The 21502-nt window shown below is 46.5% G+C and overlaps 1 protein-coding gene across 1 annotated transcript in view; it reads right to left on the minus strand.

Moving 5' to 3' along the window:
* IL11 (interleukin 11) overlaps positions 1–21502 on the minus strand; it is a 234760-nt gene that overhangs the window by 29974 nt on the left and 183284 nt on the right. Inside the window, exon 4 of the mRNA XM_072113513.1 lies at positions 4004–4162. Coding sequence (XP_071969614.1) covers positions 4004–4162 — 159 coding nt within the window. The remainder of the gene's footprint in view (positions 1–4003; positions 4163–21502) is intronic.

Genomic DNA, 21502 nt, shown 5'->3' on the forward strand with positions numbered 1-21502 from the left:
GGCTTTGTTCCATGAAAGTGGTGGTTTCGGAACAGTTTTTTCTTATCCGGCGGAACTGGCTGAATGGTATGTTTTCTTTCCATTTTTTGTGGTGATTGCTTTTGAAATGTAGAAAACTGTTTGTGTCGACTTTTTTGAAAAATGTTTTTGTCGTGATCGTACCTTTATCTGCCTGGAGGTGAAGGTCGAGAAATTCTATTTCCGTGGTCGAGGAACTGAGGGTAAATTTTAGACCCCAATCATTAGAGTTGATGGAAGATACAAAGGTGGGGATTAGATTTTCAGGGCCGTCCCAGATGATAAGGAGATCATCTATGTATCTCTTATAAAAGATGATGTTGTTGCGCCAATCAGGGTTGGTTTGAATAAACTGTCTCTCAAACTCGCCCATATAAATATTGGCGAAACTCGGGGCAAATTTCGTCCCCATGGCTGTGCCCCGGGTTTGCTTGTAAATAGTGTTATGAAGGAGGATAGGAGGATGAGAGCCAGTAGGGATAGTATGTTGGATCAGAGTAGTCTGCCCAAAATCCAGTGGGTGTTTGCTGAAGGCCTGGTAGTGTTCATGACGACATCCAGGACACCTTGTACTTGGTCTACAGGAGTAATACCACCAGGACTGCCACCAGGACTGCTTGGCAGGCTCACCCTCAGCACTGTGTTTCACCTCCAGTTGTAAGGAGGCAGACAGAGAGGTTTCCACTAAGTCTTCAGGGTGGACACTTAAGAGGGTGGCTACTGCTTGATATCTTCTCTAGGTCCACTGGGGAGTCTCCCACATTTAGTAGTCTGATGCGTACTTGTCCTCTGGATACAGTGACTAGGTTCCTGGCGGCTAGAATGTGCAGGTCTTCGTCAGCTGGTAGAGGTTCTACCACAGCCTAGTAGTCTTGACCTTGAATGCCCATGCATTCAGTTGCGGAGTATCAGTTGCGGAGGACATTGGTACACAGTACCAGGGAGAAGTTACAGTCTTCGGGCACTTGTGTCACCACTATGCCCTGTCTGGTTAACTCGGTGTCTCTAATGGTTAGTGTGGGTTCCCAATAGCCACGGATTGGTACGGTTTTCCCATTGGTAGCAATAATGTTCAAGTAAGCCTCGGGAGGCTGGGTCAAGGATGCTCCTCTTCGGCATCTCTCGAAGGAAGCACTTCGAAGGGTAGTCACCTGAGAGCCGGTATCAATTAAGACCGGTAGGGTTACTCCGTCGATGGTTACATGAATCATGGGGCAGGTCCCCACGAACCTGGGCATCCAGTTGGCATCTCGGGGACTTAAAGGCTCTTTCCTCGGAGGTTGTCCCATAGCTCCAAGGGTTTGTCGTTTAACTGACGGCATCCATTCTCTTCATGCCCGTATTTACGGCAGTAGCTGCACCGCTGGCGAGGTTCTTTCTGACTCCAAGTGTTTAAAGACTTTGCCTCCCTTGGGCGCGGTTTGGCTGGGGAGTCACGGTTTGGCTCTGACCATACAGAGTCCTCTGGTGGTTTCCTCCTTTTGGAGGAGACGGTTACTTCCAACTGGGACAATCGGTCGAGTATTTTACTCATGGTGTCCGCCAGGGTAGTGACCTGTTCTGCTAGGACAGCAACTTCCGCAGACGCGGGAGGCGGTGATGTCGGCTGCGTTGGATAACAAGCTGGAGCAGTATCCTCCATATCCACAGATTCAGAATCTTTATGCGGCCCAGTGGGCAGTCGGTCCCCTAATATGTCAATGGCAATTTCCTTGAACTCAAGAAAGGAGGCCTGGGCATGTTGAGAATCTTTGATTTCTATCAACAAGACCATTAATGAATTGTTCCCTCAGGGTTTGGTCAGAGTTTTCCGCTTCTTTGGGGTCAAGGCAGGTTATGGCCTTCCATGTCTCCTGTAGGGAGAGGGCAAAGTCTCTGAGGGACTCTTGAGGCTTTTGTCTTTTTCCAAAGAACTTCTGCTTCAACTCTGAGGCAGTACATTTTTCAAAGGTGTTGCGCAGCCTATTGAGAATTTGGGCCACATTCTGGTGCTGTTCTCGGCGCCAAGACTTGACTTCCAGGTGAGCGGGTCCCTTTAATTGCCCGGTTAAAATGCCCACTTTCTGCTCCTCTGTGATCGGATACAGGGCGAAGGTAGCTAACAGCTTGGCGCTGAATTCAGAGAGAGTGTGTAATTCTCCTTCGTAGTGGGGTAACCAGGGGCCCCCAGATAGTAGGGCATAGTCAGGGGCATAATGGTGGGAGTCCCGGGGACACTGGCTGCAACAGGGCTGAAGGGGCTCTCTGGTGGGTTTAACATGCTCCGATACCCTGAGAAGGGACCGGAGGACCGGAATTGCCCCAGTTCCTTGTCTTCGTCTTGGGCTGACATGATTGAGCTAGCCTAATGAGGGCTGAGGGATACACAATGTCCATTGCTATGGGCGATGGCCAGTAATGGGGACTTGGGCACTTTAAAGCACACTCACTATTCCCTGGGAGGTGAGCCGGAAACAATCTCTACCCCCCTTTAACTTCCCCAGCGGCACTCACTCATGATTAGCCGCAGTGACAGGACAGCTCCGGTGCACGAAGGACTCCGTTCCCAATGTCTGGCAGGCATCAGAGGCTCGGTGTTGCACAGCGGTGCTCTCCTCAAGTAACAGGACACGTGCGCCGGGACTCCGGATGATGCGCATGCTGTGGACGGGTTTAGGCGCGGCCTGCGCTGAAATCCAAGATGGACGATTAACCCTCTTCGTTGCTGGCCGCTCACGCTCTGGCTACTCCTTCACACGCGCAATGGGTGGGGCTTGGTGATGCCTCTGGGGTTCCCGCCAGTGAGGATTTGGCGGGCTGGAATTCCGTGCTGCGCCACAGCCTTGTGAGGTAAACGCTTCAGGCGCAGCAGCGCCGGATGTAGCAGAGCTGGCAGAGTTTTGTGACAGATTAACCTCCGGAGTGCTAGAGCGATGCTCGACAGCACGTGGCAAGTTCAGTAACAAAGTCAATGTGGAAAAGCACAAAGTGACTTTGGCCTAAAACCGGATGGCAGCAGGGTTAGGCAGCACAGTAAATTTGTAATAAAGGACAGTCTATAGTGCTAGAATAAGGCACAGAAGTAGAAATACTGTTCGTTACACCACTTGCAACATCCCCCACCGGGGCCTAGCCTTTTCTTAGGGCCTGGAGACAGCCGGGGCCCAGAATACCGGAGTGGTTGGCGATTGCGGCCTATGCACGCTAGTGTCACGGTGTTTGGTATGGGGACAGAAGGGCTGCCCTACAGCATGGCAGGTCTCCAGCGGGTGGTGTATGCAAGAAATGATATAGAGGGAGAGCCTGATGTACTGGTTCTCCCTGGGGCAGCCCTTCGCGTTTGTAGTATGTGTCCCTGGTAGATGAATGGGGCGCCCTTGATAGTGATACAGCCATAGCAGGGACCAGACGGAGGCAATGTTGTGCTTAAACGTAACATACAGTTCTTTATTCGGGAACAACAAGCCAAACGATTCTGTACAAAGGCAATACTGGAGTGATCTTGAAGAGAACCTCAGGAGTTTGGTCACCAGCCTGGTTGCAGAGGCAGGCTGGGATGGAGCTGTGTCCAATGCTGGAAGCTGCAGCTTTGTCATGTGACGGTTCAGTGTTAGCCCTGAAGGTGGGCTAACACTCTGTAGCTCTATAGTGGGAGCTGAGACCTAGGAGGCCTGTGGTCAGAGCATGTGCTCTGAGAGATGCTTCTCTGTCAGAAGCTGGATTCAAGAGCTTGTCACTTCCTGTCCAGGGGTCTTGTTACTCCCTCTGGTCAGGTGGTGGCTCACTCTCTAATCACACTCCAGTTAACATTGTTGTGTATCAGAACATGTAATTGGATGATCACATTCAATAAGGTTAACCCTTGCCTGTCCAGGCAGTAACTACTGCTGCTAATTACTTCTAGATGTACCGAATGATACAGGGGCTTATTCACAACCACTCTGCCTTACGCAGTGGCAGGGGTGTTGCATATGAAGATGTAAAGCACAGTGTTGTATGTACTTACCAAGAAGTCAATTTTTTTCACTAGCTTGTCGATCCGATTGTAGATGCTATTAAATTCATGATCTAAGGGACGACCAACATGTGACGATTTTTTCAGCCAGTCAAAATGCTTCTGATATATAAACAGTTCTGATCTTAGCTTTGTTAAACCAGCTGGAATCTATAATAAAATAAAGAAATTGGGAATTTGGGAGGAAATAGGAAAATAAAGGGAATGTGTTGCCATTTTTAAACCTGATTAGAATATGCATCACTTTTTCTAATCTGTTTTTGTGTTATGATTGTACACTTTTTTCTATTTTCTTTCCATAATTATAGTATCTGCCATCCTTCTTCAGCTCTGGTGACAGCATGAAGGATACATTTACATATACTAACCCCTTAATTTTATTGGGTTTTTATGGCGGTCATTACAGGTACTTCTTCTGATGCGATGCCTTTCTACGGCACAGTGTTTGAAGAAGTTTGAAGGACAACAGGTTCAGCAGTAAATGCTTCAATCCTGGGTGTTTAACCCCTTAGACACCACAGTCGAGCATGGACTGTGGTATCTAAGTGGTTGCAGAGGGTAGCATGCTCCCTCAGCCACCCATCAACACCCTGTGACTGCAATTGCAGGGCGCCTAAGGTGTTGCATGGTAGCTCAGGGGCCAGTGAAGGACCCCAGGGCTGCCTAGTTTAGTGATCTATAAGACCAGACAGGAGGACTCTCCTAATAGATGAATCTTATATAGGATGTAATATATCAATAATATACTGCACTACATAAGTAGAGATAAGAGATAAAAGTTATCTCATAACAGCATCCCCTTGTAGGACAAAGTCAAATGTAAAGAAAAAAAAAACAATTAAGTAAAAAAAAAAAACAACAAGAAAAAATATCAGCTATCCCTTAACCTCTTACGGCGCAGGCTTGCACGATTCACACGAGTAACATCTGACATCTCCGAGTAACACCCGCGGTCGGAGTGGGCTTGGCCACTGCATTTTAACTCTCTTTTGGGGTCTCACGATCACGCTAGGCAATTTCTGTCAGCTCCATAGCAATTAATGGAGCAGAACAGTCATGCGTGCCCGTCTGCTCCATTAAGTTGATGGAGCGATGAGGGGTCTAAGATAGAGCATAACTTTCCTTCCTGGGAAAACCCCTTTCATTTATGAATTTATATTTCATTGAACAACAATACAGTGTGGGAGAGGCGCTCCAGGGGAGAAGATACAGAAAATACAATGATGAATAGGCCTGACTTCTGTAAGCTTGGTCTGGCTTCCAAGGCTTTGGTAGTGCAGTGTTTGCTAGCTTTATCGATATGTTCCAATAAAAGTAGCAGTTTAACACTGCTAGGGGAAACCCCTTTAAGCCCCATAACATATAAAGAGACATATATTTCAGGCTCCAGGGGTAGTGGACCCACTGAACCACTGAAGATGATTACATAAGCCGATATCTGGGACCGGAGTCTAAGTGGTACCTGGTTTTCACCAGAGCCCGTCGCAAAGTGGGTTGGACTTGCTGTGGCGTGGTACCACCAGGTCGTTCCACAGGTGCGACTTTGTCCGTAGTGGCAGCCAAGGCAAGGTACACAGACATTAGGATAAATCATAGTCTGGGACAGGCAGGAAGTCAGGACGGGCAGCATGGGATCAGAGTCGGGGACGTAGCAATAGGTCAAGGCAGGCAGCAGAGGAGCGTAGTCAGGAAAAGAATCAAGGTCACAACGGGAAATCACTATAAATGCAAAGGACATAGGAACAAGCTTTTTCTAAGGCTGTGTGACACAAAGATCCATCAGGGAACACAGAAGGGGCTGGGAATTTATCAGTAAAGGCAGCTGGCCAGCGCCAATTATCGGTGCACTGGCCCTTTAAATTTTACAGAGCCAGGGTCTCCCGTGACAATATAATGCACAAAAAAAACTAAATCATAACACAAGCCCACAAATATAGTATTACCACGTCCATAACAACCTGTAGAATAAAAGTAAACAATTATTGAACCCATGCGATGAACGCCGTAAAAAAAAAATGAAAAACCCACCAAAAATTATGATTTTTATCTATTTACTCCCACAAAAAATGCATTAAAAAGTTATCAAAAAAACATATGTACACCACAATGATACTGTTGCAAAGTACGACATGCCCTGCAAAAACCAAGCCATTAACCAGCTCTGTAGCCAAAAATTTGTAAAAATGTTATGCCACTTGGAAGACGGCGATGAACAATTGATAGATTTTTCCCCACATTAGGGTATTATTTGGCAAATTTAGTAAAATATAAGAAAAAATATTCAAGTATGGTACCCCCATAATCATAATGACCTATAGAACAAAGATAGCCTGATTATTAGGCTACAAAAAACACCAAAAAAAAGTAAAAAATCCAGTACAGAATTGATGCTTTTCTACTCCCTCCAAAAAAGCATCAATTCTGTACTGGATTTTTTACTTTTTTTTTTGGTGTTCACCGTATTTTGGTGTTCATACATTTCCAACAATAGGGGATACCAACCCCAAAATAGTAACACTGGAAAAAGCGTCTCATCCTGCTAAAAAAAACCTACTAAAAAACCCAATAACAAAAAAGCTAATATATATATATATATAGTCGACATAATGGGCCAATGAGGGAACTAAAATCCTGGCAGCTTCATCAGGATCGCTGGTAACTGGAATTAGTGGTCTGGCATTGATGATGGCTGATACTTCTGCCATGAAAGTAGTTAGGCACTCATGGGTTAGTCTGGCAGTACCCACTTGTAAGAAAATAGAGTCCAGAATTCTACGGGCTATGCCTATCATTCTCTCCCAAGCTCCACCCATATGAGAGGAATGTGGCGGATTGAAAGTCCAAGTGCAGCCCTGTTCACGTAGGTATCTGTTTACACTGACAGTATCCAGGTTTGTAGGAATCTGTAACTCTTTGACTGCTCCCACAAAGTTGGTGCCTCTGTCAGAGCTAATGTGGGTCATTTACTAAGGGCCCGATTCTCGTTTTCCCGACGTGTTACCCGAATATTTCCGATTTGCGCCGATTGTACCTGAATTGCCCCGGGATTGTGGCGCACGCGATCGGATTGTGGCGCATCGGCGCCGGCATGCGCGCGACGGAAATCGGGGGGCGTGGCCGAACGAAAACCCGACGTATTCGGAAAAACCGCCGCATTTAAAAACCGAAAAAGTGTCGCTTGGGGAGCGCTTACCTTCACCTGGTCCGAGGTGGTGCATTCCGGCGCGATGAGATGACTTTCAGCGCAGCAGCGCCACCTGGTGGACGGCGGAAGAACTACATTCATAAATCCCGGCCGGAACCGAATCCAGAGCAGAGAACGCGCCGCTGGATCGCGACTGGACCGGGTAAGTAAATGTGCCCCAATGTGTTTCAAAGGTCCCCTGATGGCAATAAAGCATCTAAGAGCATTTATGAAGCTTGAGGTGTCCATGGATTCAATCACTTCTATGTGCACAGCTCGGACAGACATACAGGTGAACAAGACTGCCCAGCGCTTACTGCTTGCTTGACCTCCTCTGGTTTATCGGGTAACTACAAACCATGGACCAAATACATCAAGCCCGACATTAGTGAAAGGAGGTTCTGTACTCAGTCTGTCAGATGGAAGATTGGCCATCTTCTGTGTTTTGAAAATACCCTGAAGTTTGCGGCATGTGACACATTTGAAAATGAACTTGCTCACACATCTTTTTGCTCCAACAATCTACAGTCCAGCAGTTCGTAAAGCCCCTTCTGTGAACAACCGGCCTTGATGTTTTACCTGTTCATGGTAATGTCGGACAAGCAAATAGGAAATGTGATGATGCCCAGGATTTAATATCGGATGTTTTCCTTTAAAGTCTATTCTTGCTTCCTTGAGGCGGCCTCCAACCCTTAATAGGCAATCTGCATCAATGAAGGGATCTAGTTTCTTTAAGACACTGGGGCAGATTTACTTACCCGGTCCTGTCGCGATCCAGCGGCGCGTTCTCTGTGGAGGATTCGGGTCTTCCAGCGATTAACTAAGGTAGTGCGCCCGATATCCACCAGGTGTCGCTGCTGCGCTGAAGTCCGTCGGAGTTCACTGGAGTTCACAATCCGTTGCTGGGTGCAGGTAAGCACGTGACACTTTTAAAAAAAAAAAAAATACGGCATTTTTTCCGAATACGTCAGGTTTTCTGATGGCCATGCCCCCCGACCGATTTCCGTCGGGTGCATGCCGGTGCCAATGCGCCACAAACCGATCGTGTGCGCTAAAAACCCGGGGCAATTCAGGGAAAATCGTCGCAAAACAGTAATATTCGGGTAACCCGGCGGAAAAACGCAATTCGGGCCGTTAGGAAATGAACCCAACTATCTTTAGAAATAGGTCTGTGATTAATGATACTGTCAATTTCTTTAGCATAAACTTCATGTTAGACAGTCCAAATGATTACATTCTTTGACTGATCTAGTTCAGTCACTGCATGGACATTTTTGCAGAGTTGCCAGCCTTTACAATCCTTAACAATAGCAAGCTTAATATTTTTGAAAGAACGAGCTATGTGGGTTAAAAAAGTGATGGCATGAACAAGTGATTTCCAGGTTGAGAACCTGCTGAATCCGTGAGACTTAAGGTCTGAAGTCACTGTGTGTAGAATTGACACCTTGGGACGGATTTCTGCATCCTTGTCAGCACCCACAAGTTCAAATGTTTTAAGATCCGTAGAGCTGTATAGAAAGGCAGGACCTGTAAACAATGTAGTGTCATTAAGACAGCTGGCAGCAACAGATCTAGTTGCTTGGTCTGAAGTATTTTGATCAGTAGCAACAAAATGCCACTGTTTTGGCAAAGTTGACCTCCTGATTCGTAGAACCCTGTTGTTGACATACACGTAGAAGCGTCGTCTTTCGTTGTAGATATATCCCAAGACTACCTGGCTGTCTGTGTAAAACGCAGCATCTTTGATCTCCAAATACATCTCTGTTGTGATCATCTCAGCTAGTTCAACTGCTAATACTGGAGCACAAAGTTCTAGTCTCGGTATATCCACTGGATATGTGTAACGGTGTTAAGCGTTTTTGTGGCGCTGGGACGACCCAAAATTATAATTTTTCGAGATTCTTTAATTTAAAAAAATTCTTAACAAGGTAATAAATAAATAAAAATCTATAAAAATAGCGGTAATAGTTCCGACCGCGCGCTTCTTCTGGTTCATAATTGTACATAAGAATGTGATACTATTTAAAGAGATCAGTGTCATCTGATTGGTTAATGACAGTTTCCGGTAACTTACGTGATTATATAAACTGTAGATGAACTACAAGTACGGATAATGGGAAGGGACATATCGAGACGTGTAGTGAAGATGGCGCTGGGCATGGGACTACAACTACGGAAGCCGATCTGGGAAAAAAAGGATGGGACGAAACTACCCAAACCGAGGTAACTGGATAACAGAGGAAGAGAAGAATAGCGGCAGAATGTGAGAGTGTTGTAATACAGATTTTTAAAGAATGGTCTCATTGGCTTGATTAAGGCTGTTCGGGGCGAGGGTATTGAGTGTGTATATCCAATACACCATGCGCCTACAGAGCAGTTGAAAACAATTGGGCGCAGTCTCAGGTATATGGTCTATTGGCATGATAGATAAGGGGAATTTTACTTGGGGATGAAATACACTGCAGTGCTTAGATACACCTTGTAACAGATATTTCTTTTTTACATTTTCCTTTTGTTTAATGGGAACGAGTACGTACGGCCTGAACTGAAGGTGACATATTTGACATTCTATAATATAAATAACATATTTAGTTTTGCAGGACATGCTTAAGGGGATGGGGAATGTTTTTTTGGTAGAGTTGCACATGAATGAAGAACCTGTTTTTAATAGAGAGAGTGGTGCAAGTTTTGCTTTGCCCATGACGAATCCTACCCTGTTTCCCCCAAAATAAGACATCCCCCGAAAATAAGACCTAGTACAATTTTGTTCAGGTTTAGAAATATAAGGCCCCCCCTGAAAATAAGAACTAGCGGCAGCCATTGCGGCAGCTCCCCTCACACCATACGTTGTGACATGGGGAACAATTCATGGAATTAAATCACTGGCTGTTGTGCTGCAAATGTGATACCAGCAACCTCCAGGATAAGAAGGGTCATTTATGGGAAGAGCTTTTACTAAACATGAGAGATTGGGGCCAATTATTCTAATAGAAATGGAGTCACAAAAAATACAGCATGAAATTCAGAGTTTGGACAGTTATAAGAATGTTCGAGAAGTTGTTTTTTTGTTCAACGATAAATGTAGATTCTTGTTCATGGAAAAATAAGACGTCCCCTGAAAATAAGACCTCCACTCTTCCACTCTTTCGAAACGAAAATTAATATAAGACACCGCCTTATTTTCGGGGAAACAGGGTATATGACATTGTCCTTTAATGTCTACTGTTTTAAGAAAGGCCACAGCAGCAATGGCTTTGATAGAAGCATCTTTGTAACTGAACTTCTGTAGATGGCACAGGGGCATATGAGCGTGCAACATGTAGATGAGAGAGATTTGTTAGAGAGTTCTTCCACTCTACCCACAGGCCTTTCTTTTCATTGGGAAGTTGTTCATCCCAGTCAGAGGCATGAGTCAAATCTCTAAGTATTGCTTTACCTTGATGGTAACAGGACCTGCAAAGCCTAAAGGATCGTACAAGCTGTTTATAGCAGATAGTACTCCTCTCCAAGTAAAGGGTTTCTCTTCCTCGCTTACTTGGAAGGTAAAGGTGTCAGACTTTAAGTCTCAGAGCAGTCCATGACTACGTTGCATTGGAAGAGTGTCAGTACTTAAGTCCTTTAAATCATTGCTGTAATCATGAGAAGGAAATGCTTCCATTAATTTTTTGCTGTTGGAGGCAATTTTATGGAGTCTTAAGTTTGAATTAGCAAGCATTTCTTGAGCTCTCTTAAGAAGACTGATTGCAGACTCATTTGTAGGTAATGATTTTAAACAGTCATCCACATAAAAGTTCCTTTTGATAAACTGTGTAATGTCTGAACCATATTCTTTCTCGCCCTCCCTGGCTGAATGTTTAAGACCATATATAGCCACTGATGGGGAAGAACTGTTACCAAAGATGTGCACATGCATCCAATACTTGATGGGCGCTTCCAAGGGGTTGTTGTCTTTGAACCAAAAGAACCTTAGGAAATTTTGGTGTTAGACTCCACCGGTGTCTATGAGGTGAAAGAGCTCCAGGACATGAAGACGGTGAGAGGTAAGTGGTTCTCCTTGATTGACTGGAAGGGGTTCGGGCCAGATGAAAGATCTTGGGAGCCCGAGGACAATATCGTGGACCATGAACTCTTGCAAAAATATTTCTCCAGCCCAACAAAACTGTCAGGGGTGATATGGGTTGCAGGTTCACCCGTGCCCCTCGCTGCAACCTGGTGCCGTTCTTGTGCCACTTACCTGTCCTCATTCCTGTTCCAACTCCAGCAGCCTGGCACACGCGTCTCCACCTCCTAGGGCACGTGTGTGCCGGTGCTCAAATGTTTAAAGTGCAAGAACACCACTGCTGGCCATCCCCAGGAAATTGCATAAAAGGCGGCTGCATCTTTGTGCCTAGTGCCTCTGAGAAAGCTATTTCATGCGATTTGCTGTTTTTCCAAATTACCGCTGAGAGCCGGTTCCGTTATTGACTTTGATCCTATGCTGCCAGTCCTGACCTACCACTATGTGCACAACTTCGATCCTGTGTTGCTTGTCTTGATCACCTGCCTGTCCCCGACCACAAGTTTGCCTTACGATTCTGTACTTCGCCTTGGCCGCCACTGCGGACAAAGTCACGCCTGTGGAACGACCTGGAGGTACCCTGCCACGGCAAGTCCATCCCGCTTTGCGGCGGGCTCTGGTGAAAACCAGGTGCCACTTAGACTCCGGTCCCAGGTGTCGGATTACGTCATCATCCGCGGTGGTACAGAGGATCCACTACCACTGATCCTGACAATGTGTAATTTTAGGGAACTATGTTTTATTTATTTTAAAAATGTTTAAAAAGTTTTCATTTTTTACTGTATACAAACATGGACTTGCACAGCACACAGCATTGTTGGTTCAAGTCCAAGACACTGCTCTGCAATACCAACAAATTGTAGGGCAGTGTATGCAGTCAGATCTGACTGGAGGAATAATTAGGTTGCCCAGGCCAGTCAGCAGACCATGGTGCTGCCCTAAAGAGGATCGGATCCCCTGAGATTTTATCTCATTGTTGCCAGCCATCTCATGACCCTCCGGCTTCTCCATTATACATCAGCCAAGTAACAGGGCTTCTGACAGTGAGAAGGGAGGTAAAGGATGGTGAACTGGACCTGGGGGATTCTGTGTGAGGAGGAAGTGGGGGCAAACTTGAGGGAGGAGATTCTGTGTGACGACAGACCTCATGGGCAGTTGACCTGGAGGGGAAGATATTGACGAGATTCTGTTGTGGGGATTTTATGGGAAAAGGCGTGGTATCTATATGAGGAGGGGAAGGGGGGTTCTCTGTGAGAAGGCGGAACATAATATTGTAGTAGTCATGTTGTACATAGGGGGCAGTAATATATTGGTTATATTATTGTTTTTCGAAGTTCTGTATTGTAGGGATATAGTAGTTTTATTCCTGTAGAAAAGGAAAAGGAATATTTATTTGCATTGTAGATGTTTATTCAAGGAAATCTACCATTCATTAAAAAAAAAATACACATAGTAACCTGTTCTCCGCTTCACCTCAATCCTGGTGCTAGTCTTCTTTCATCTTGACATGCCGGGATCCCCTGAAAAATAGACTTATAAAAAGCAGACTGGAGTGGCTGGACGCAATATCCGGTGCTTTGAGCTGCTAGTTATTCAAGCCTCTTGCGTGACGTCACCTCCCTCTCTAACATGGGAAAGGGAACTGGAAAAGGCATGAATAATAAGCAGTCCATCCTGCTTTTTATTAGTCTTTTTTTTTTCAGGTGAAATGGAAGCTTAAAGAAGACTAGCGCCTGAATCAAGATGAAGAGTTAATGCATGAGTTTTTAAAAACTTTTATTGAGTGGTAGCTTTCTTTAACTCCCACATCCCATGACCACAACTTCTTCTTGTGACCCCCATCCACAGAAAGGGGCCACTTCTAAAGTTTTTAAAGTTAAAATGTCATTTTTTTCATAACTAAACCCAAAAGATATCATCCAAATGTTTAAAATAATTGAATGCACAATCTCAAAATTTCCTTGATATGTTGACGTGTTCCAAATAACCACTTGTTATGTATTCATGTATGAATTGAAAAATGAGGCCTTGTCTTCAAAAGGATATCTACCAGTTTCTTAGCACAGGACATCCTATCTTCATGCTGCTTTTTATAACTCTATTTTTCAGGTGATCCCAATGTGTCAAGATTAGCAAAGACAAGCACAGGCTCGGGATGAAGGGGAGTGTAGGTGAGTATATGTTGGTATTTTTTATATTTTTACTCAAGTCCAAAACTTTATACAGATCGAAGGGATTAAATGATGTATGAAGATGGCTCACAAGCTGAGCCCTCTTTATACATAGCGGGTGTTTGCTGCATTATGCAGCAAATACCCACTGGAAACACAAGCAAGTGGTCCACCCAGCAGCATTTATATCCCCAGCGGTGTCTTGGAAGGATCATTACTCTCCATGACTTCACAAAGACTGGAGTCTCTATTAGACCTGTAATGCACAGGTCACCTCTAATCCACTGCATTGCAGTAAATGGCAGAAAGGATCAGATTTCATAGAAGTATAGTAGATATACTTTATATATACTATACTATAGTATATGCTATTTATAGTAGTTATATTCTTGTACATATAAGCAGTATTATACTAGATAAAATATTATTTATGAGGATTATTATACTATATACTAGTATTATACTAGGATATATATTCTTGCATATAGAAGGCATTACTGTGCCATTTGAATCTACTAACAATGTGGCAGCGTGGAATTTGCCAAGTCCACCTAGAAATTTTAAATAGTTTTCCTTTTGGAGACGAGTTGAATACTGCGTGCTTATACCCACAATGGAGAGTCCAGGCAAAGTTACAGCATTTTTCAGTTATTTTACAAATTACAAAGCCCTTCACCTCCCCCCTGTTCAAAACAGCAAGAATGACTCCGGTCATGGAGCAGTCACTAGTGCTTCATGATAACTGCAGGTTGGTGTTTCCATCGGTCATCCACCTGTCCCTGTCCCAGTTGCAGACATAGGGGGTCATTTGCTAAGGGCCCGAATTGCATTTTTCCAGCGGGTTACCCGAATTTTTCCGTTTTGCGTCGATTTTCCCTGAATTGCCCCCGGGATTTTGGCATTTTTTAAAAAAAAGTGTTGCTTGACACGCACTTACCTGCACCCAGCAATCGATCATGAACTCCAGTGCACTCCGACGGACTTCAGCGCAGCAGCAACAGCTAGTGGACTCGGGGGAACAACCTTAATGAATCGCCGGAAGACCTGAATCCTCCACACAGAACGCGCTGCAGGATCGCGAATGGACCGGGTAAGTAAATCTGCCCCATAGAGTTCCCAGATGCCTAGCTTGTGTTGCATGTGGCCAGCGGACTATTGCTGGATAGCCATTATGATGATGATGAGGGTGAACCAAAGTGCCAACTTCTGCTGACAAAGGTGGGCAGCGGAAAAGGATTTGTGGAAGAAGATCTGGGGGCTGATGATGACGTTGTAGACCCAACATGGCTCAAAGGCAATGATAGTTCAGATGAGGTAGCCAGCAATAATCAGAGCACCACATGTATGACCAGGCCCCTGGAAAAAAAAACATGAGCTGCTGTGGACAAAACACCAAAAAATCATCTTCTTTGTTGAGATCATCGCTCCATGTGACGTCAGTGGGTTAACCAGGTCAATTGCTGCCATGCCTAAAGAGGACATGCCAATGGTAGTTAAGGATCTGCAAGTGGGTTGATTGGATGCTAAGCAATCAACCAGCTTGTCACTTTTTTCCCGAACATGATCCGAAGCACAAATGTATGTATATTTTTTGTAAATGTAACATCTATGCAGACCCTCCAGGGTGTTTAAACCTTAGGCGATCTGATAGCTTTTATGGAGTTTGGTAGATGTTATTATAATAACAGAACACATTTGCAACATCCCCCACCGGGGCCTAGCCTTTTATTGGGACCTGGAGGCAGCCGGGGCCCACAATACCGGAGTGGCTGGTGGTTGAGGCCTAGGCACGCTGTGGTCACTAGAGATGAGCGAGCACTAAAATGCTCGGGTACTCGTTATTCGAGACAAACTTTTCCCGATGCTCGAGTGCTCGTCTCGAATAACGAGCCCCATTGAAGTCAATGGGAGACTCGAGCATTTTTCAAGGGGACCAAGGGTCTGCACAGGGAAGCTTGGCCAAACACCTGGAAACCTCAGAAAAGGATGGAAACAACACGGAAATGGACAGGAAACAGCAGGGGCAGCATGCATGGATGCCTCTGAGACTGCTTAATCGCACCATTATGCCAAAATTATGGGCAACAGCATGGCCATGACAGAGTGACCAAATGAGGCTAGATAGCATCTAAAACATCCAATAATTGACCCTGACACTATAAGGGACGGCACGCAGAGGCAGCGGCAGCAGTGGCAGGCTAGAGAGTGTCATGGCGACATACCCTAAATGGACTCAGGTTTCACCAAAGGAGGTGAAATGATTTCCTATGTGAACAAAAGGTTGACGGTATATTTAGTCGATAACACAGCATGGTGGCGACATAGTGACCAAGTTCCATAACGTATCTGGTGAAACACCCGAAAAATGAGCCTGACACAGCTCTTTTGATAAGGGGACGACATGTGGAGGCAGCCATGGAGACGACTTCCATGATTAAGAGCGACAGTATGGGGCATTCATATTGCGCTGCTATGATTGCAACTTCAGGTCTCCAGCATGGCGGCGACAGATGGGCGGAGTTCCACTATGTATCTGGTGAAACACCTGAAAATTCTGCCTGACACAGCTCGTTTGATAAGGGGATGATGTGCTGCATATCCTCTATTGCTCCAGCGTCTGGGGTATAGAGAGTTGAAATGAGACATTGGTGGACGCTGTGGAGGATCGTGGAGGCAAAATGGACAGGAAACAGCAGGGGCAGCATGCATGGATGCCTCTGAGGCTGCCTAATCTTGGGATGGAGCTGACGGTCCACTGCCAGGCGAGATTTCACCTGTCCAAGCCCCTGTCTCTCGGCTCCTCCCCACCCAAAATGGGCCTGGGGGCCAGAAGCGTTTACTTTGAAAAAATTATAATTTTCAAAGCAGGCCGGGTCGTTTGAATATTTCACCTAGGAATAATGGAATAGCATAGTGGTTCTATTTTTAATTGTTTTTACGGAAATGGTTCCATGATTAAGAGCGACAGTATGGGGCATCCATATTGCGCTATGATTGCAACTTCAGGTCTCCAGCATGGCGGCGACAGATGGGCCGATTTCCACAATGTATCTGGTGAAACACCTGAAAATTCTGCCTGACACAGCTTGTTTGATAAGGGGACGGTGTATGGAGGCAGTGAACTAGTAGTAGATTAAAGGTGCTGCAGTTAAAACTATGTTAGTTGGATCTTGAGATGGAGCTGGCGCTCCGCTGCCAGGCGAGCTTTCGCCAATCCAAGCCCCTGTCTCTAGGCTACTCCCCAAACAGCACTTCTAAGAACCTTTTGTATAAGATCAAGTGTAGTAGCGTTCTTATAAGTTTAGGATATGGCGGGTGAGGGGAATGCAAACAGATGCGCAAGAAGCGCTCAAATAATATCGGTAAATGATAAAAGTTTGCCAGTATATTTTGTGGATTACACAGCAGGGTGGCGACAAAGTTAACAAGTTTGATGTGGAAGCCATGAAAACAACCCAAAATTCTGCCTGACACAGCTCGTTTGATAAGGGGACCATGTATGGAGGCAGTGAACTAGTAGTAGATTAAAGGTGCTGCAGTTAAAACTATGTTAGTTGGATTTTGAGATGGAGCTGGCGCTCCGCTGCCAGGCGAGCTTTCGCCAATCCAAGCCCCTGTCTCTAGGCTACTCCCCAAACAGCACTTCTAAGAACCTTTTGTATAAGATCAAGTGTAGTAGCGTTCTTATAAGCTTGGGATATGGCGGGTGAGGGGAATGTAAACAGATGCGCAAGAAGCGCTCAAATAATATCGGTAAATGATAAAAGTTTGCCAGTATATTTTGTGGATTACACAGCAGGGTGGCGACAAAGTTAACAAGTTTGATGTGGAAGCCATGAAAACAACCCAAAATTCTGCCTTACACAGTTCGTTTGATAAGGGGACCATGTATGGAGGCAGCTATATGGACGACTTTTGGAGGCAGCTATGGCCATGACGTGTGGAGGTAGCAATGGAGACAACGTGTGGAGCCAGCTAAAAAGACGACATGTGGAGGCTGCTATGGACACATAGCCACAATTTAATTTGGATAGTGCCTGTATGTGGCAGTCCAAAAAAGTTTTCAAACCAGAGGAGCAGGTAGGTGGTCCTCCAGAAAAATTAAATAAATTGAGTGCCTGTATTGCTTAAAACAGAGGACCGGGCAGGTTGCCCTCCAGAAAAATTAAATACATAGAGTACTATAGCTAGAGCCAGTTGGCCCTGGTAAAAAATAGCCAGTTTCCTATGCTTTAGTGTACAAAGAGGAGGAGAAGGAGGACAATGAGGAGGAGGAGTGCATACATTATTCAGGTTGAGCTTCTTTCACCTGGTGGAGAATGAAAATCCGGAGAAATCCAGGGTTTATTCATCTTGATAAGCGTCAGCCTGTCAGCGCTGTCAGTCGACAGGCGTGTACGCTTATCGGTGATGATGCCACCAGCTGCACTGAAAACCCGCTCGGACAACACGCTAGCGGCAGGGCAGGCAAGAACCTGCAAGGCGTACAGCGCCAGTTCGTGCCACATGTCCAGCTTTGAAACCCAGTAGTTGTAGGGAGCTGTGTGATCATTTAGGACGATGGTATGGTCAGCTACATACTCCCTCACTATCTTTCTGTAAAGATCAGCTCTACTCTGCCGAGACTGGGGACAGGTGACAGTGTCTTGCTGGGGTGACATAAAACTGGCAAAGGCCTTGTAAAGTGTACCCCTGCCAGTGCTGGAAAAGCTGCCTGCTCGCCTACTCTCCCTCGCTACTCGTATTCATGCATTCTCACACTCCTTTCCTCTCCAGGGTTGAGAGTGGAAAGATTTTGCTTGTACCGTGGGTCCAGGAGAGTGAATACCCAGTAATCGGTGCTGGAATAAATTCTTTGAACGCGAGGGTCACGGGATAGGCAGCCTAGCATGAAATCTGCCATATGCGCCAGAGTCCCAACGCGCAAGAATTCACTCCCCTCACTGGCCTGACTGCCCATTTCCTCCTCCTCCAACTCCTCTTCTTCTGCCCATACACGCTGAACAGTGAAGGACTGAACAATGGTCCCCTCTTCTGTCTCGCCAACATTCTCCTCCTCTTCCTCCTCATCCTCCTCCACCTCCTCCGATATGCGCTGAGAAACAGACCTAAGGGTGCTTTGGCTATCAACAAGGGAATCTTCTTCCCCTGTCTCTTGTGACGAGCGCAAAGCTTCCGACTTCATGCTGACCAGAGAGTTTTTCAACAGGCCAAGCAGCGGGATGGTGAGGCTGATGATGGCGGCATCGCCACTGACCATCTGTGTTGACTCCTCAAAGTTACTCAGCACCTGACAGATATCCACGTCCACTCCTCATTGTAGACTTGAGGAAGCTGACTGACCTGACTACCAGTTCTGGTGGAAGTTGACATCTGGCAGTCTACAATCGCTCTGCGCTGCTGGTAAACTCTGGATAACATGGTTAATGTTGAATTCCACCTCGTGGGCATGTCGCACAACAGTTGGTGAGAGGGCAGTTGGAGGCGGCGCTTCGCTGCCCTGAGAGTGGCAGCATCTGTGCTGGACTTCCTGAAATGCGCACAGACGTGGCGCACCTTCGTGAGCAAATCAGACAGATTGGGGTATGTCTTGAGGAAACGCTGAACTATGAGATTTAACACATGGGCCACGCATGGCACATGTGTCAGTCTGCCGAGTTGCAGAGCCGCCACCAGGTTACGGCCGTTGTCACACACAACCATGCCTGGCTTCAGGTTCAGCTGTGCCAGCCACAGATCAGTCTGCGCCGTGATGCCCTGTAATAGCTCTTGGGCGGTGTGCCTTTTATCGCCTAGGCTCAGCAGTTTGAGCACCGCCTGCTGTCGCTTAGCGATGGCACTGCTGCTGTGCCTAGAGCTACCGACTGATGGCGCCATGCCCACGGATGGTAATTCAGAGGAGGAGGTGGAGGAGGGGTGGGAGGAGGAGGAGGCATAGTAGGCCTTTGAGACCTGGACCGAGGTAGGCCCCGCAATCCTCGGCGTCGGCAGTATATGAGCAGGGTCAGACTCTGTCCCAGCCTCCACCAAGTTAACCCAATGTGCCGTCAGCGATATATAGTGGCCCTGCCCAGCAGCACTCGTCCACGTGTCCATGGTCAGGTGGACCTTGTCAGAAACGGCGTTAGTCAGGTCACGGATGATGTTCTCTGACACGTGCTTGTGCAGGGCTTGGACGGCACATCGGGAAAAGTAGTGGCGGCTGGGGACCGAATACCAAGGGGCGGCTGCCGTCATGAGGTTTCGAAAGGCCTCGGTCTCTACCAGCCTATAGGGCAGCATCTCCAGGCTAAGCAACTTGGAGATGTGGACGTTGAGGGCTTGGGCGTGTGGGTGGGTTGCGCTATACTTCCTTTTGCGCTCCAGCGTCTGGGGTATGGAGAGCTGAACACTGGTGGATGCTGTGGAGGATCGTGGAGGTGAAGATGGGGTTTTCGCACGGAAGGTGTTTGGGCCGTGGTCCTGGGCAGGGGGCTGACTAGCAGATGACACAGGGGAAGGAGCAGTGGTGTGCCCGGCCGGAGGTGAACGGGCTTGGTGCCATTGAGTGGGGTGTTTAGCATTCATATGCCTGCGCATACTGGTGGTAGTTAAGCTAGTAGTGGTGGAACCCCTGCTGATCCTGGTTTGGCAAAGGTTGCACACCACAGTCCGTCGGTCATCCGGTGTTACTTTAAAGAACCTCCAGACTTCTGAAAATCTAGCCCTCGCCACGGGAGCTTGACTACGGGCAACATTTGGCACTGATGCACCAGCTCTGGCCCTGCCTCTCCGTCTGGCCCCACCACTGCCTCTTCCAACCTGTTCTGCTATAGGACTCGCCTCCGTCTCAGAAGCAGTGTGTTCACCCGGCCTATCAACCCAGCTTGGGTCTGTCACCTCATCATCCTCCGATCCCTCAGTCTGCTCCCCCCTCGGACTTCCTGCCCTGACAACAACTTCACCACTGTCTGACAACTGTGTCTCCTCATCGTCCGACACCTCTTTACACACTTCTTCCACTACGTCAATAATGTCATCATCACCCACAGACTGCGACCGGTGGAAAACCTGGGCATCGGAAAATTGCTCAGCAGCAACCGGACAAGTGGTTTGTGACTGTGGGAAGGGTCCAGAAAACAGTTCCTCAGAGTATGCCGGTTCAAATGCCAAATTTTCCTGGGAGGGGGCAGACTGGGGGGAAGGAGGCTGAGGTGGAGGAGCTGGAGGAGTGCTGATTTTGGTGACATGGGTGGACTGCGTGGAAGACTGACTGGTGGACAAATGGCTAGAAGCATTGTCCGCAATCCACAACATCACCTCTTCGCACTGTTCTGGCCTCAACAGTGCTCTACTACGAGTCCCAGTAACTTCTTGAGGGAGTGTAGCTCTGCGTCGATCGACTGCTCCCTCATCAGCAGGTGGTGTCTCACCCCGCCCAGGACCACGGCCTCTGACCCCTGCAGTAGTTGGACGCCCACGTCCACGCCCTCGTCCTCTACCCATAGCCCTCGGGTTAAACATTTTCCAAATTAAAGTGTAAACTTTACATTTTTTTTTTTTGTGTTTTTTATTTATTTTTTTTAAACAAAACGATGCTATCCTATTGCTATGGCTAGTTTCTAACCTACACTGACAGCACACAACTGGATTTTGTGCTGTGCCTGATGACTTTGAGCTATAAAAAGAAATAAAGGTAAAAAAAAATAAATCAGCAGATTCTGCCTAATTCTAATCAAACCCCTAATAAATTGTCCCACTTCGGTGTTTGAGGTGGATATGCGTGTCACTAAGAGCTAAACACAACGGTCGGAAGTCTCTTAGTGTGATACAAATGTGACGCATTTGTAATGTGAATGATAATTACATCAATTAGAATGTGACAATGTGGCCTATTAAGTTTCTAATAAGGACTATACAAAATGGAGTAAAACCTTGTCCTTTGTCTCATCCATGATATGATCACGCAGTTTTAAAAGTGAGAATCACACGCTGCACAGGACAATAACAAGTCTTCTGCACATACCAGCGCGTGATCATTGATACATATGTTACAAAATGATGATGTGACAGTATCTAGTATGAATAATGCCTTTGTT

This window comes from Engystomops pustulosus, chromosome 6 (genome assembly GCF_040894005.1).
Source record: "Engystomops pustulosus chromosome 6, aEngPut4.maternal, whole genome shotgun sequence".
Taxonomy (NCBI): Eukaryota; Metazoa; Chordata; class Amphibia; order Anura; family Leptodactylidae; genus Engystomops; species Engystomops pustulosus.